Here is a 17,888-nt window from a genome sequence, read left to right on the forward strand (position 1 = left end):
CTTCTCATGCCACAAGCATCTTTTGTGCAAGCCATCACTGCTTCCCTAAATACATCCCATTCCTTCCCCACTCCCCTTACCTCCTTTCTTCTAACCTTTTTCCATTCTGTACTCAGTCTCTCCTGATACTTCCTCACACAAGTCTCCTTCCCAAGCTCACTTACTCTCACCACTCTCTTCACCCCAACATTCACTCTTCTTTTCTGAAATCCCCTACAAATCTTCACCTTCACCTCCACAAGATAATGATCAGACATCCCTCCAGTTGCACGTCTCAGCACATTAACATCCAAAAGTCTCTCTTTCGTGCGCCTATCAATTAACACATAATCCAATAATGCGCTCTGGCCATCTCTCCTAATTACATACGTATACTTATGTATATCTCGCTTTTTCAACCAGGTATTCCCAATCACCAGTCCTTTTTCAGCACATAAATCTACAAACTCTTCACCATTTCCATTTACAACACTGAACACCCCATGTATACCAATTATTCCCTCAACTGCCACATTATTCACCTTTGCATTCAAATCACCCATTACTATAACCCGGTCTTGTGCATCAAAACCACTAACACACTCATTCAGCTGCTCCCAAAACACTTGCCCCTCATGATCTTTCTTCTCATGCCCGGGTGCATATGCACCAATAATCACCCATCTCTCTCCACCAACTTTCAGTTTTACCCATATCAATCGAGAATTTACTTTCTTACACTCTATCACATACTCCCACAACTACTGTTTCAGGAGTAGTGCTACTCCTTTCCTTGCTCTTGTTCTCTCACTAACCCCTGATGTATTTAGGGATAAAGTGATGGATGTGCGAAAAAGATGCTTGTGGCATGAGAAGAGTGGGAGGTGGGCAGATTAGAAAGGCTAGTGAGTGGTGGGATGAAGACGTTAAGATTATTAGTGAAAGAGAAGAGAGAGGCATTTGGACAATTTTTGCAGGGAAATAATGCAAATAACTAGATGTATAAAAGAAAGAGGTAGGAGGTCAAGAGAAGGGTGCAAGAGGTGAAAAAGAGGGCAAATGAGAGTTGGGGTGAGAGAGTATCATTAAATTTTAGGGAAAATAAAAAAAAACCTGCCGCAAACCTATATTCAATGAGAACCAATCACTTTCCTCTTTTTCTACACATACCTTACATCCTCGATAAAAACTTTTCACTGCTTCTAACAACTTGCCTCCCACACCATATATTCTTAATACCTTCCACAGAGCATCTCTATCAACTCTACCATATGCCTTCTACAGATCCATAAATGCTACATACAAATCCATTTGCTTTTCTAAGTATTTCTCACATACATTCTTCAAAGCAAACACCTCATCCACACATCCTCTACCACTTCTGAAACCACACTGCTCTTCCCTAATCTGATGCCCTGTACATGCCTTCACCCTCTCAATCAATACCCTTCCCATATAATTTCCCAGGAACACTCAACAAACTTATACCTCTGTAATTTGAGCACTCACTTTTATCCCCTTTGCCTTTGTACAATGGCACTATGCAAGCATTCCGCCAATCCTCAGGCACCTCACAATGAGTCATACATACATTACATAAACTCACCAACCAGTCAACAATACAGTCACCCCCTTTTTGAATAAATTCCACTGCAATACCATCCACACCCACTGCCTTGCTGGCTTTCATCTTCCGCAAAGCTTTTACTACCTCTTCTCTGTTTACCAAATCATTCTCCCTAACCCTCTCACTTTGCACACCACCTCGACCAAAACACCCTATATCTGCCACTCTATCATCAAACACATTCAACAAACCTTCAAAGGACTGACTCCAACTCCTTCTCACATCACCACTACTTATCATCATCTCCCAATTAGCCCCCTTCACTGAAGTTCCCATTGATTCCCTTGTCTTATGCACTTAATTTACCTCCTTCCAAAATATCTTTTTATTCTCCCTAAAATTTAATGATACTCTCTCACCCCAACTCTCATTTGCCCTCTTTTTCACCTCTTGCACCTTTCTCTTGACCTCCTGCCTCTTTCTTTTATACATCTCCCACTCATTTGCATTATTTCCTTGCAAAAATTGTCCAAATGCTTCTCTCTTCTCTTTCACTAATAATCTTACTTCTTCATCCCACCACTCACTACCCTTTCTAATCTGCCCACCTCCCACGCTTCTCATGCCACAGGCATCTTTTGCGCAAGCCATCACTGCTTTCCTAAATACATCCCATTCCTCCCCCACTCCCCTTATGTCCTTTGTTACTCACTTTTTTTCATTCTATACTCAGTCTCTCCTGGTACTTCCTCACACAAGTCTCCTTCCCAAGCTCACTTACTCTCACCACTCTCTTAACCCCAACATTCTCTCTTCTTTTCTGAAAACCTCTACAAATCTTCACCTTCGCCTTCACAAGATGATAAGACATCCCTCCAGTTGCACCTCTCACCACATTAACATCCAAAAGTCTCTATTTCGTGCGCCTATCAATTAACACATAATCCAATAACGCTCTCTGGCCATCTCTCCTACTTACATACACATACTTATGTGTATCTCTCTTTTTAAACCAGGCATTCCCAGTCACCAGTCCTTTTTCAGCACATAAATCTACAAACTCTTCACCATTTCCATTTACAACACTAAACACTCCATGTACATCAATTATTCCCTCAACTACCACATTACTCACCTTTGCATTCAAATTACCCATCACTATAACCCAGTCTCGTGGATCAAAACTACTAACACACTCATTCAGCTGCTCCCAAAACACTTGGCTCTCATGATCTTTCTTCTCATGCCCAAGTGCATATGCAACAATAATCACCCATCTCTCTCCATCCACTTTAAGTTTTACTCATATCAATCTAGAGTTTACTTTCTTACACTCCATCACATTCTCCCACCACTCCTGTTTCAGAAGTAGTCCTACTCCTTCCCTTGCTCTTGTCCTCTCATTAACCCCAGATTTTACTCCGAAGACATTCCCAAACCACTCTTCGCCTTTACCCTTGAGCTTTGTTTCACTCAGAGCCAAAACATCCAGGTTCCTTTCCTCAAACATACTACCTATCTCTCAATTTTTCTCATCTTGGCTACATCCCCACACATTTAGACACCCCAATCTGAGCCTTCGAGGAGGAGGAGCACTCCTCACGTGACTCCTTCTTCTGTTTTCTCTTTTAGAAAGTTGAAATACAAGGAGGGGAGTGTTTCCAGCCCCACGCTCCCGTCCCCTTTAGTTGCCCTCTACGACACATGAGGAATGCCTGGGAAGTATTCTTTCTCCCCTATCCCATGGGTTATATATATATATATATATATATATATATATATATATATATATATATATATATATATATATATATTTATGCAAAGCTGAGTAATGTGGCAGTTGAGGGAATAATTGGTATACATGGGGTGTTCAGTGTTGTAAATGGAAATGGTGAAGAGCTTGTAGATTTATGTGCTGAAAAAGGACTGGTGATTGGGAATACCTGGTTTAAAAAGCGAGATATACATAAGTATACGTATGTAAGTATGAGAGATGGCCAGAGAGCGTTATTGGATTACGTGTTAATTGACAGGCGCGCGAAAGAGAGACTTTTGGATGTTAATGTGCTGAGAGGTGCAACTGGAGGGATGTCTGATCATTATCTTGTGGAGGCTAAGGTGAAGATTTGTATGGGTTTTCAGAAAAGAAGAGTGAATGTTGGGGTGAAGAGGGTGGTGAGAGTAAGTGAGCTTGGGAAGGAGACTTGTGTAAGGAAGTACCAGGAGAGACTGAGTAAAGAATGGAAAAAGGTGAGAACAATGGAAGTAAGGGGAGTGGGGGAGGAATGGGATGTATTTAGGGAATCAGTGATGGATTGCGCAAAAGATGTTTGTGGCATGAGAAGAGTGGGAGGTGGGTTGATTAGAAAGGGTAGTGAGTGGGGGGATGAAGAAGTAAGATTATTAGTGAAATAGAAGAGAGAGGCATTTGGACGATTTTTGCAGGGAAAAAATGCAACTGAGTGGGAGATGTATAAAAGAAAGAGACATGAGGTCAAGAGAAAGGTGCAAGAGGTGAAAAAGAGGGCAAATGAGAGTTGGGGTGAGAGAGTATCATCAAATTTTAGGGAGAATAAAAAGATGTTCTGGAAGGAGGTAAATAAAGTGTGTAAGACAAGGGAGCAAATGGGAACTGCAGTGAAGGGCGCAAATGGGGAGGTAATAACAAGTAGTGGGGATGTGAGAAGGAGAAGGAGTGAGTATTTTCAAGGTTTGTTGAATGTGTTTGATGATAGAGTGGCATATATAGGGTGTCTTGGTCGAAGTGGTGTGCAAAGTGAGAGGGTTTGGGAAAATGATTTGGTAAAAAGAGAAGAGGTAGTAAAAGCTTTGCGGAAGATGAAAGCCGGCAAGGCAGCAGGTTTGGATGGTATTGCAGTGGAATTTATTAAAAAAGGGGGTGACTGTATTATTGACTGGTTGGTAAGGTTATTTAATGTATGTATGACTCATGGTGAGGTGCCTGAGGATTGGCGGAATGCTTGCATAGTGCCATTGTACAAAGGCAAAGGGGATAAGAGTGAGTGCTCAAATTACAGAGGTATAAATTTGTTGAGTATTCCTGGTAAATTATATGGGAGGGTATTGATTGAGAGGGTGAAGGCATGTACAGAGCATCAGATTGGGGAAGAGCAGTGTGGTTTCAGCTTGGGAAGTGAGTCAGTTGTTGTTCGCTGATGATACAGCGCTGGTGGCTGATTCATGTGAGAAACTGCAGAAGCTGGTGACTGAGTTTGGTAAAGTGTGTGAAAGAAGAAAGTTAACAGTAAATGTGAATAAGAGCAAGGTTATTAGGTACAGTAGGGATGAGGGTCAAGTCAATTGGGAGGTAAGTTTGAATGGAGAAAAACTGGAGGAAGTAAAGTGTTTTAGATATCTGGGAGTGGATCTGGCAGCGGATGGAACCATGGAAGCGGATGTGGATCATAGGGTGGGGGAGGGGGCAGGAATTCTGGGAGCCTTGAAGAATGTGTGGAAGTCGAGAACATTATCTCGGAAAGCAAAAATGGGTATGTTTGAAGGAATAGTGGTTCCAACAATGTTGTATGGTTGTGAGGCGTGGGCTATGGATAGATTTGTGCGCAGGAGGATGGATGTGCTGGAAATGAGATGTTTGAGGACAATGTGTGGTGTGAGGTGGTTGGATCGAGTAAGTAACGTAAGGGTAAGAGAGATGTGTGGAAATAAAAAGAGCATGGTTGAGAGAGCAGAAGAGGGTGTTTTGAAATGGTTTGGGCACATGGAGAGAATGAGTGAGGAAAGATTGACCAAGAGGATATATGTGTCGGAGGTGGAGGGAACGAGGAGAAGTGGGAGACCAAATTGGAGGTGTAAAGATGGAGTGAAAAAGATTTTGTGTGGTCGGGGCCTGAACATGCAGGAGGGTGAAAGGAGGGCAAGGAATAGAGTGAATTGGATCGATGTGGTATACCAGGGTTGACGTGCAGTCAGTGGATTGAATCAGGGCATGTGAAGCGTCTGGGGTAAACCATGGAAAATTGTGTGAGGCTTGGATGTGGAAAGGGAGCTGTGGTTTCGGGCATTATTGCGTGACAGCTGGAGACTGAGTGTGAACGAATGGGGCCTTTGTTGTCTTTTCCTAGTGCTACCTCGCACACATGAGGGGGGAGGGGGATGGTATTCCATGTGTGGCGAGGTGGCGATGGGAATGAATAGGGGTAGACAGTGTGAATTGTGTGCGTGGGTATATATGTATGTGTCTGTGTGTGTATATATATGTGTACATTGAGATGTATAGGTATGTATATTTGCGTGTGTGGGCATGTGTGTGTGTACATTGTGTATGGGGGTGGGTTGTGCCATTTCTTTTGTCTGTCTCCTTGCGCTACCTCGCAAACACGGGAGACAGCGACAAAGTATAATAAAAAATATATATATATATATATATATATATATATATATATATATATATATATATATATATATATATATATATATATATATATATATATTTTTTTTTTTTTTGCTTTGTCGCTGTCTCCCGCGTTTGCGAGGTAGCGCAAGGAAACAGACGAAAAAAATGGCCCAACCTACCCCCATACACATGCCTTGATTCAATTCACTGACAGCACGTCAACCCCGGTATACCACATCGCTCCAATTCACTCTATTCTTTGCCCTCCTTTCACCCTCCTGCATGTTCAGGCCCCGATCACACAAAATCTTTTTCACTCCATCTTTCCACCTCCAATTTGGTCTCCCTCTTCTCCTCGTTCCCTCCACCTCCGACACATATATCCTCTTGGTCAATCTTTCCTCACTCATTCTCTCCATGTGACCAAACCATTTCAAAACACCCTCTTCTGCTCTCTCAACCACGCTCTTTTTATTTCCACACATCTCTCTTACCTTTACGTTACTTACTCGATCAAACCACCTCACACCACACATTGTCCTCAAACATCTCATTTCCAGCATATCCATCCTCCTGCGCACAACTCTATCCATAGCCCACGCCTCGCAACCATACAACAATGTTGGAACCACTATTCCTTCAAACATACCCTTTTTGCTTTCCGAGATAATGTTTTCGACTTCCACACATTCTTCAAGGCTCCCAGAATTTTCGCCCCCTCCCACACCCTATGATCCACTTCTGCTTCCATGGTTCCATCTGCTGCCAGATCCACTCCCAGATATCTAAAACACTTCACTTCCTCCAGTTTTTCTCCATTCAAACCCACCTCCCAATTGAATTGACCCTCAACCCTACTGTACCTAATAACCTTGCTCTTATTCACATTCACTCTTAACTTTCTTCTTTCACGCACTTTACCAAACTCATATATATATATATATATATATATATACATTTTTTTTTTTTCTATACTTTGTCGCTGTCTCCCGCGTTTGCGAGGTAGCGCAAGGAAACAGACGAAAGAAATGGCCCAACCCACCCCCATACACATGTATATACATACGTCCACACACGCAAATATACATACCTACACAGCTTTCCATGGTTTACCCCAGACGCTTCACATGCCTTGATTCAATCCACTGACAGCACGTCAACCCCGGTATACCACATCGCTCCAATTCACTCTATTCCTTGCCCTCCTTTCACCCTCCTGCATGTTCAGGCCCCGATCACACAAAATCTTTTTCACTCCATCTTTCCACCTCCAATTTGGTCTCCCTCTTCTCCTTGCTCCCTCCACCTCTGACACATATATCCTCTTGGTCAATCTTTCCTCACTCATCCTCTCCATGTGCCCAAACCACTTCAAACACCCTCTTCTGCTCTCTCAACCACGCTCTTTTTATTTCCACACATCTCTCTTACCCTTACGTTACTTACTCGATCAAACCACCTCACACCACACATTGTCCTCAAACATCTCATTTCCAGCACATCCATCCTCCTGCGCACAACTCTATCCATATATAAATATATATTTTTTTTCATACTATTTGTCATTTCCCGCGTCAGTGAGGTAGCGTTAAGAACAAAGGACTGGGCCCTTGAGGGAATATCCTCACCTGGGCCCCTTCTCTGTTCCTTCTCTTGGAAAATTAAAAAAAAAAGAGAGGGGAGGATTTCCAGCCACCCGCTCCCTCCCCTTTTAGTCACCTCCTACGACACGCAGGGAATAAGTGGGAAGTATTCTTTCTCCCCTATCCCCTATATATATATATATATATATATATATATATATATATATATATATATATATATATATTTTTTTTTTTTGCTTTGTCGCTATCTCCCGCGTTTGCGAGGTAGCGCAAGGAAACAGACGAAAGAAATGGCCCAACCCACCCCCATACACATGTATATACATACGTCCACACACGCAAATATACATACCTACACAGCTTTCCATGGTTTACCCCAGACGCTTCACATGCCTTGATTCAATCCACTGACAGCACGTCAACCCCGGTATACCACATCGCTCCAATTCACTCTATTCCTTACCCTCCTTTCACCCTCCTGCATGTTCAGGCCCCGATCACACAAAATCTTTTTCACTCCATCTTTCCACATCCAATTTGGTCTCCCTCTTCTCCTCGTTCCCTCCACCTCCGACACATATATCCTCTTGGTCAATCTTTCCTCACTCATTCTATCCATGTGCCCAAACCATTTCAAAACACCCTCTTCTGCTTTCTCAACCACGCTCTTTTTATTTCCACACATCTCTCTTACCCTTACGTTACTTACTCGATCAAACCACCTCACACCACACATTGTCCTCAAACATCTCATTTCCAGCACATCCATCCTCCTGCGCACAACTCTATCCATAGCCCACGCCTCGTAACCATACAACATTGTTGGAACCACTATTCCTTCAAACATACACTTTTTGCTTTCCGAGATAATGTTCTCGACTTCCACACATTCTTCAAGGCTCCCAAAATTTTCGCCCCCTCCCCCACCCTATGATCCACTTCCGCTTTCATGGTTCCATCCGCTGCCAGATCCACTCCCAGATATCTAAAACTCTTCACTTCCTCCAGTTTTTCTCCATTCAAACTCACCTCCCAATTGTCTTGACCCTCAACCCTACTGTACCTAATAACCTTGCTCTTATTCACATTTACTCTTAACTTTCTTCTTTCACACACTTTACCAAACTCAGTCACCAGCTTCTGCAGTTTCTCACATGAATCAGCCACCAGCGCTGTATCATCAGCGAACAACAACTGACTCACTTCCCAAGCCCTCTCATCCTCAACAGACTTCATACTTGCCCCTCTTTCCAAAACTCTTGCATTCACCTCCCTAACAACCCCATCCATAAACAAATTAAACAACCATGTAGACATCACACACCCCTGCCGCAAACCTACATTCACTGAGAACCAATCACTTTCCTCTCTTCCTACACGTACACATGCCTTACATCCTCGATAATAACTATTCACTGCTTCTAACAACTTGCCTCCCACACCATATATTCTTAATACCTTCCACAGAGCATCTCTATCAACTCTATCACATGCATTCTCCAGATCCATAAATGCTACATACAAATCCATTTGCTTTTCTAAGTATTTCTCACATGCATTCTTCAAAGCAAACACCTGATCCACACATCCTCTACCACTTCTGAAACCACACTGCTCTTCCCCAATCTGATGCTCTGTAGATGCCTTCACCCTCTCAATCAATACCCTCCCATATAATTTACCAGGAATACTCAACAAACTTATACCTCTGTAATTTGAGCACTCACTCTTATCCCCTTTGCTTTGTACAATCGGAACTTCAGTAAAGGGCGCAAATGGGGAGGTGATAACAAGTAGTGGTGATGTGAGAAGGAGATGGAGTGAGTATTTTGAAGGTTTGTTTAATGTGTTTGATGATAGAGTGGCAGATATAGGGTGTTTTGGTCGAGGTGGTGTGCAAAGTGAGAGGGTTAGGGAAAATGATTTGGTAAACAGAGAAGAGGTAGTAAAAGCTTTGCGGCAGATGAAAGCCGGCAAGGCAGCAGGTTTGGATGGTATTGCAGTGGAATTTATTAAAAAAGGGGGTGACTGTATTGTTGACTGGATGGTAAGGTTATTTAATGTATGTATGACTCATGGTGCAGTGCCTGAGGATTGGCAGAATGCGTGCATATATATATATATTTTTTATATTTTATCATTTTGCTTTGTCGGTGTCTCCCGCGTTCGCGAGGTAGTGCAAGGAAACAGACGAAAGAAATGGCCCAATCCACCCCCATATACATGTATATACATACACGTCCACACACACAAATATACATACCCATACATCTCAATGTACACATATATATACACACACAGACACATACATATATACACATGCACACAATTCACACTGTCTGCCTTTATTCATTCCATCGCCACCTCGCCACACATGGAATAACATCCCCCTCCACCCTCATGTGTGCGAGGTAGCGCTAGGAGAAGACAACAAAGGCCCCATTCGTTCACACTCAGTCTCTAGCTGTCATGCAATAATGCCCGAAACCACAGCTCCCTTTCCACATCCAGGCCCCACACAACTTTCCATGGTTTACTCCAGACTCTTCACACGCCCTGATTCAATCCATTGACAGCACGTCGACCCCGGTATACCACTTCGATCCAATTCACTCTATTCCTTGCACGCCTTTCACCCTCCTGCATGTTCAGGCCCCGATCACTCAAAATCTTTTACACTCCATCTTTCCACCTCCAATGTGGTCTCCCACTTCTCCTCGTTCCCTCCACCTCCAACACATATATCCTCTTGGTCAATCTTTCCTCACTCATTCTATCCATGTGCCCAAACCATTTCAAAACACCCTCTTCTGCTCTCTCAACCACACTCTTTTTATTTCCACACATCTCTCTTACCCTTACATTACTTACTCGATCAAACCACCTCACACCACACATTGTCCTCAAACATCTCATTTCCAGCACATCCACCCTCCTGCGCACAACTTTATCCATAGCCCACGCCTAGCAACCATACAACATTGTTGGAACCACTATTCCTTCAAACATACCCATTTTTGCTTTCAGAGATAATGTTCTCGACTTCCACACATTCTTCAAGGCTCCCAGGATTTTCGCCCCCTCCCCCATCCTATGATTCCTTCCACTTCCATGGTTCCATCCACTGCCAAATCCACTCCCAGATATCTAAAACACTTTACTTCCTCCAGTTTTTCTGTGTGTGTATATATATATGTATAAGTTGAGATGTATAGGTATGTATATGTGCGTGTGTGGACGTGTATGTATATACATGTGTATGTGGGAGGGTTGGGCCATTCTTTTGTCTGTTTCCTTGCGCTACCTTGCTAACGTGGGAGACAGCTACAAAGTATAATATAAAAAAAAGATAATTATCTATCAAACAATCAACAGCAAGTACAGGAAGAGAGTGTACGAACCGGCTGCCTGGCTGGGACTGACACAGAGCAAGCTGACAGCGTTAATGATAACAATAAAACAATAATAGTAAAAAGAGTTAACCAAAGACAAATACCAACTTATGGTAATTCATTACATTAACTACTTATCAGAAAGCTGCAACAAAGTTTGTGGATGAATTTACACAGTTAGTGGCAGAAGAAAGCTTAACCCCAGAACAAGCGTATAATGCTAACGAATCTGACCTGTACTGGTCCTCTGAAAAACCCTTGTCCAGGATACTGAGGAGTCTCTATCTGGGGATACATCTGATGTAAACTGATTTAACAATAAAAACCTTGATGGAAAAATTTAATGGTTGTATCATTTCCTATTTCAAGCTGCGTACATTATCATATCTCCTCATCATGTTGCCATGCGTATATCATCATATCTCATCATCATGATTCCATGCATGCATTATCATATCTACTTCTGATGACACAGTAATATGTATGTGGAATGAGTTGGAAGACTAAAGGTGGGGAATATGTTTACCTAGGGGGGTTCCCTATCCCTGGGGATAGGGGAGAAAGAATACTTCCGACATATTCCCTGCACGTTGTAGAAGGCAACTAAAAGGGGAAGGAGTGGGGGGGCTGGAAATCCTCCCTTCTTGTATTTTTTTTTTTTTAAATTTTCCAAAAAAAGGAACAGAGAAGGGGACCAGGTGAGGATATTCCCTCAAAGGCCCAGAAAAGGGGGTTCCCTTAGAGGTCAATTTCTGTTTTCCAGTATTTTGTGGTCTGGCAATGGCCAGGTCCCAAGGTTGCCAGATGAAAGAGGTTCACCCTGAACTATGAAGAATCTCCTGACACCTTTTATGAAAATATGTCTAATTTTACTCTCTGTTTCATTAAACTAAGCAACTAGGCTAGATTCAGAATCTCTTCTGCAAGCACATCATAAAACTATCCTTTTCTTTTCCCTCTTGTTTACACACTTTCTCACCATCTCTCTTAATTTTTCAGTTCTTTTTATTCAAGGCCTGATCTAAATCAGGTCTTTTTGTATGACTAATGCTTTTCTTGTATAAAGAGTAAAAAAAAAATAACAGCCCAAAAAAGGACTACTGCACAATCAACTGCATTTCTGGTGTCTTACTAAACTTGTGACATGATGCTCTAGTGATCTATACATATATGGTCAATTCTCCTGATTTAGTTCATCCTAAAACACATATATAAATAAGGTACATTGCACAGGAAATTATAAGTATATAAGTTTGGTATATCTTAAGAGAACTTATCTTACCTTGATGCACGAATTTTGCACTGCCAAGTTCATTTACATAGAGCTGAGTGTCTTCCTTATCACAGATATCTCGATACTCTATCTTGAACACTCTATTCCATTTCGTCTTCCTTTGGAATAAACGAACATATAGCTTCTGTGCTGAGAGAGACAGACCCTTGAAAGTTTCAATTACTTTGAGATCATCATCATTTAAAAGTTTCAAGTCTTGAGGCTGTGAAAGAACTGTATTCAAACTTCTTAAAAAGTTTTCCAAATAATATCCTTTCTTCTGTCTGTATGCAATGTGATCAAACTTCTCCAGACCAAACTCTTCTATATTATTAGAAGTACTTGTTGCTTCAGTACCTGATATTGCTAGAGAGTCTGAAGCTAAGCCTAAAGGTTGAGTGGTTTGCTTCCTCCAAACTTTCATTACCACTGATAGGTTATGGGATGACTTCTGTAATAACCCTGTCCTCTTTAGGCCTTGCTTAAATTTCCAAGGGCTTCGGTAAACATTTCTGCCTTTCTGTGAAGTGGTTTGTGATAAAGAATCAAATACAATGTTTTGATTACATGAAGTTCTGGTTACATCTGTAAACTTCTTTACACCAACTGTTACTTCAGATGAGACTTTCACCTTCACTTTTGAGTCTTCACTGGATTTCTCAGGAGCCTTAAGATCTGATTTTGTATGGATAGCTGTAAAAAGTTGTCTAACATGGTTATGGCTCTCATCAATATCTACATCACTTGGTAGTGGGATAGGGGGTCTTGAGGTTTGAGGCTCTGGATTCCCAACATAGGTTAATGATGTCAAGCTTTTTGTATCACTTAACAGCATGTTACTATCTGTACTGGTTTCTGAACTTTGCATATCTTTGCAAGTAAGATCTAATTTCTGCTCATCTGTTAACTTAGTTTCAAGGAATAAGGATGCATCCTTCATTTCTGCCACATTAATTTTCTTCATGCTTTAATCACATTCCAAAGAAAGTGATTTCAAAATCTTATTATGGGTAACCTTATTTGATTTTGTCTATAATCAGGCCTTTTCTTCAAAAAATTTACCAGAAGACAGTGGCCTGTTTTCTTTAATCTCCCATAGATTTTAAGGATACAAATTTTAAGCTTTTCTTTCAAGTTGACTTTGTTCAAATTATTGAGGTTGTTTTCCAACCACCTCTTCCTAAATCTTTAATTCTTTAGATTCCTTACTTAACGACAAACTGCTTTTGTCCCTTTTTTGTATGTGTAGATGTAGAATCAAAGTGTTATTCTGAATTTCCTGGTAACTGCTATCATCAATCGCTCTATTCTCTAAAACCATCCCAAGAGCAATACCTCACTATTTTTCTGCTGTGACTCACTCACAATAAACATGGTTCTGTTCAAACAATGCTTTCATTTTCTTACCAGACTTGTAAGAAACTGCTATATATTTACAATAAATTGTTTCTGATCTTCTTCATAAGTCATCTACGAATAGATCCAGTTCAATACCAAAACTATATCTCGTGAGATACCACGACAGACATTTTCTCCTTCATAAATTTGTGTTTATTTCAAATACAGACTTATGGAGAGAAAACCCCAAGTTACTGCTACTCATTTTTCAACCAATTTCAGATTCAACAAAAACAGATATTAATTATTATCTGCACTATCTGATAACAATATTTACTTTATTTTTCCACAATCTCATATTCAATTATTTCTTTTTAATCTTGCAGACTAACATGCCCTTATAAACACCTTTTATTCAAGTTACAATTATTTTTCAGTGTTAAGGAGCTAATCAAACTTGCATTTGGGACATTGTATGATACATTCTAAACATTTAACCTTTCCAACAGATACTGGTCTAAGCCTCAAGCTAGAGAAAGTGCAGTAAAGTTTTCTGGGGCTTGACTAGGATTCCATTCCTGCAGCACCTCCTTTTCCTCAGTAAGCCGAAGACTGACAACTCATCACGTCACAATTATCACATCCTGTAAATCAAAAAATCAAATATATCACCTGTTTAGAACTGGCTTCTATGTGTTCAACACTGTTTAAAAGTACATTAAACATTTCAGTATAACAAAGAAATACAATATTCATTGGAGCCAATATGCCAACCAAGATAACAAATCAGCTACAAATTATCAACAGGGGCCTCTATATAGGTAAGCAACAGTACCCTTTTCATGTATCAGTCCACAAATATATATCCTCGCCATCTCTAACATCTCCCCTATCCCTGGGGATAGGGGAGAAAGAATACTTCCCACGAATTCCCCGCGTGTCATAGAAGGCGACTAAAGGGGACGGGAGTGGGGGCTAGAAATCCTTCCCTCCTTGTATTTCAACTTTCTAAAAGGGGAAGCAGAAGGAGGAGTGCTCATCCTCCTCGACAGCTCAGATTGGAGTGTCTAAATGTGTGTGGATGTAACCAACATGAAAAAAAAAAAGGAGAGATAGGTAGTATGTTTGAGGAAAGGAACCTGGATGTTTTGGCTCTGAGTGAAACAAAGCTCAAGGGTAAAGGGAAAGAGTGGTTTGGGAATGTCTTGGGAGTAAAGTCAGGGGTTGGTGAGAGAACAAGAGCAAAGGAAGGAGTAGCACTGCTCTTGAAACAGGAGTTATGGGAGTATGTGATAGAGTGTAAGAAAGTAAACTCTAGATTATGGGTAAAACTGAAAGTGGATGGAGAGAGATGGGTGATTGTTGGTGCTTATGCACCTGGGCATGAGAAGAAAGATCATGAGAGTCAACTGTTTTGGGAGCAGCTGAGTGAGTGTTAAGAGTTTTGGTGCATGAGACCGGGTTATAGTGATGGGTAATTTGAATGCAAAGGTGAATAATGTGGCAGTTGGGGGAATAACTGGTGTACTTGGGGTGTTCAGTGTTGTAAATGGAAATGAAGAGCTTGTAGATCTGTGAGCTGAAAAAGTACTGGTGATTGGGAATACCTGGTTTAAAAAGAGAGATATACACAAGTACGCATATGTAAGTGGCATGAGAAGAGTGGGAGGTGGGTTGATTAGAAAGGGTTGTGAGTGGTGGGATGAAGAAGTAAGAGTATTAGTGAAAGAGAAGAGAGAGGCATTTGGACGATTTTTGCAGGGCAAAATGCAGTTGAGTGGGAGACGTATAAAAGAAAGAGACAGGAGGTCAAGAGAAAGGTGCAAGAGGTGAAAAAAAGGGCAAATGAGAGTTGGGGTGAGAGAGTATCATTAAATTTTAGGGAGAATAAAAAGATGTTCTGGAAGGAGGTAAATAAAGTGCGTAAGACAAGGGAGCAAATGGGAACTTCAGTGAAGGGCGCAAATGGGGAGGTGATAACAAGTAGTGGTGATGTAAGAAGGAGATGGAGTGAGTATTTTGAAGGTTTGTTGAATGTGTTTGATGATAGAGTGGCAGATATAGGGTGTTTTGGTCGAGGTGGTGTGCAAAGTGAGAGGGTTAGGGAAAATGATTTGGTAAACAGAGAAGAGGTAGTAAAAGCTTTGCGGAAGATGAAAGCCGGCAAGGCAGCAGGTTTGGATGGTATTGCATTGGAATTTATTAAAAAAGGGGGTGACTGTATTGTTGACTGGTTGGTAAGGTTATTTAATGTATGTATGACTCACGATGAGGTGCCTGAGGATTGGCGGAATGCGTGCATAGTGCCATTGTACAAAGGCAAAGGGGATAAGAGTGAGTGCTCAAATTACAGAGGTATAAGTTTGTTGAGTATTCCTGGTAAATTATATGGGAGGGTATTGATTGAGAGGGTGAAGGCATGTACAGAGCATCAGATTGGGGAAGAGCAGTGCGGTTTCAGAAGTGGTAGAGGATGTGTGGATCAGGTGTTTGCTTTGAAGAATGTATGTGAGAAATACTTAGAAAAGCAAATGGATTTGTATGTAGCATTTATGGATCTGGAGAAGGCATATGATAGAGTTGATAGAGATGCTCTGTGGAAGGTATTAAGAATATATGGTGTGGGAGGCAAGTTGTTAGAAGCAGTGAAAAGTTTTTATCGAGGATGTAAGGCATGTGTACGTGTAGGAAGAGAGGAAAGTGATTGGTTCTCAGTGAATGTAGGTTTGCGGCAGGGGTGTGTGATGTCTCCATGGTTGTTTAATTTGTTTATGGATGGGGTTGTTAGGGAGGTAAATGCAAGAGTCCTGGAAAGAGGGGCAAGTATGAAGTCTGTTGCGGATGAGAGAGCTTGGGAAGTGAGTCAGTTGTTGTTCGCTGATGATACAGCGCTGGTGGCTGATTCATGTGAGAAACTGCAGAAGCTGGTGACTGAGTTTGGTAAAGTGTGTGGAAGAAGAAAGTTAAGAGTAAATGTGAATAAGAGCAAGGTTATTAGGTACAGTAGGGTTGAGGGTCAAGTCAATTGGGAGGTGAGTTTGAATGGAGAAAAACTGGAGGAAGTGAAGTGTTTTAGATATCTGGGAGTGGATCTGTCAGCGGATGGAACCATGGAAGCGGAAGTGGATCATAGGGTGGGGGAGGGGGTGAAAATTTTGGGAGCCTTGAAAAATGTGTGGAAGTCGAGAACATTATCTCGGAAAGCAAAAATGGGTATGTTTGAAGGAATAGTGGTTCCAACAATGTTGTATGGTTGCGAGGCGTGGGCTATGGATAGAGTTGTGCGCAGGAGGATGGATGTGCTGGAAATGAGATGTTTGAGGACAATGTGTGGTGTGAGGTGGTTTGATCGAGTAAGTAACGTAAGGGTAAGAGAGATGTGTGGAAATAAAAAGAGCGTGGTTGAGAGAGCAGAAGAGGGTGTTTTGAAATGGTTTGGGCACATGGAGAGAATGAGTGAGGAAAGATTGACCAAGAGGATATATGTGTCGGAGGTGGAGGGAACGAGGAGAAGAGGGAGACCAAATTGGAGGTGGAAAGATGGAGTGAAAAAGATTTTGTGTGATCGGGGCCTGAACATGCAGGAGGGTGAAAGGAGGGCAAGGAATAGAGTGAATTGGAGCGATGTGGTATACAGGGGTTGACGTGCTGTCAGTGGAGTGAATCAAGGCATGTGAAGCGTCTGGGGTAAACCATGGAAAGCTGTGTAGGTATGTATATTTGCGTGTGTGGACGTGTGTATGTACATGTGTATGGGGGGGGGGTGGGCCATTTCTTTCGTCTGTTTCCTTGCGCTACCTCGCAAACGCGGGAGACAGCGACAAAGTATAAAAAAAAAAAAAAAAAAAAGTTTGTTGAGTATTCCTGGTAAATTATATGGGAGGGTATTGATTGAGAGGGTGAAAGCATGTACAGAGCATCAGATTGGGGAAGAGCAGTGTGGTTTCAGAAGTGGTAGAGGATGTGTGGATCAGGTGTTTGCTTTGAAGAATGTATGTGAGAAATACTTAGAAAAGCAAATGGATTTGTATGTAGCATTTATGGATCTGGAGAAGGCATATGATAGAGTTGATAGAGATGCTCTGTGGAAGGTATTAAGAATATATGGTGTGGGAGGCAAGTTGTTAGAAGCAGTGAAAAGTTTTTATCGAGGATGTAAGGCATGTGTACGTGTAGGAAGAGAGGAAAGTGATTGGTTCTCAGTGAATGTAGGTTTGCGGCAGGGGTGTGTCATGTCTCCATGGTTGTTTAATTTGTTTATGGATGGGATTGTTAGGGAGGTGAATGCAAGAGTTTTGGAAAGAGGGGCAAGTATGAAGTCTGTTGGGGATGAGAGAGCTTGGGAAGTGAGTCAGTTGTT

At 41.6% G+C, this 17,888-nt stretch overlaps 1 protein-coding gene across 3 annotated transcripts in view; it reads right to left on the reverse strand.

The window, feature by feature from the left end:
- LOC139757307 (uncharacterized) overlaps positions 1-17,888 on the reverse strand; it is a 268,133-nt gene that overhangs the window by 84,454 nt on the left and 165,791 nt on the right. For all 3 annotated transcript variants that reach the window (XM_071677699.1, XM_071677700.1, XM_071677701.1), the window contains one exon: positions 12,200-14,172. In XM_071677699.1, the coding sequence (XP_071533800.1) occupies positions 12,200-13,154 (955 nt within the window). In that variant the 5' untranslated portion in view covers positions 13,155-14,172. The remainder of the gene's footprint in view (positions 1-12,199; positions 14,173-17,888) is intronic.

This window comes from Panulirus ornatus, chromosome 25 (genome assembly GCF_036320965.1).
Source record: "Panulirus ornatus isolate Po-2019 chromosome 25, ASM3632096v1, whole genome shotgun sequence".
Taxonomy (NCBI): domain Eukaryota; kingdom Metazoa; phylum Arthropoda; class Malacostraca; order Decapoda; family Palinuridae; genus Panulirus; species Panulirus ornatus.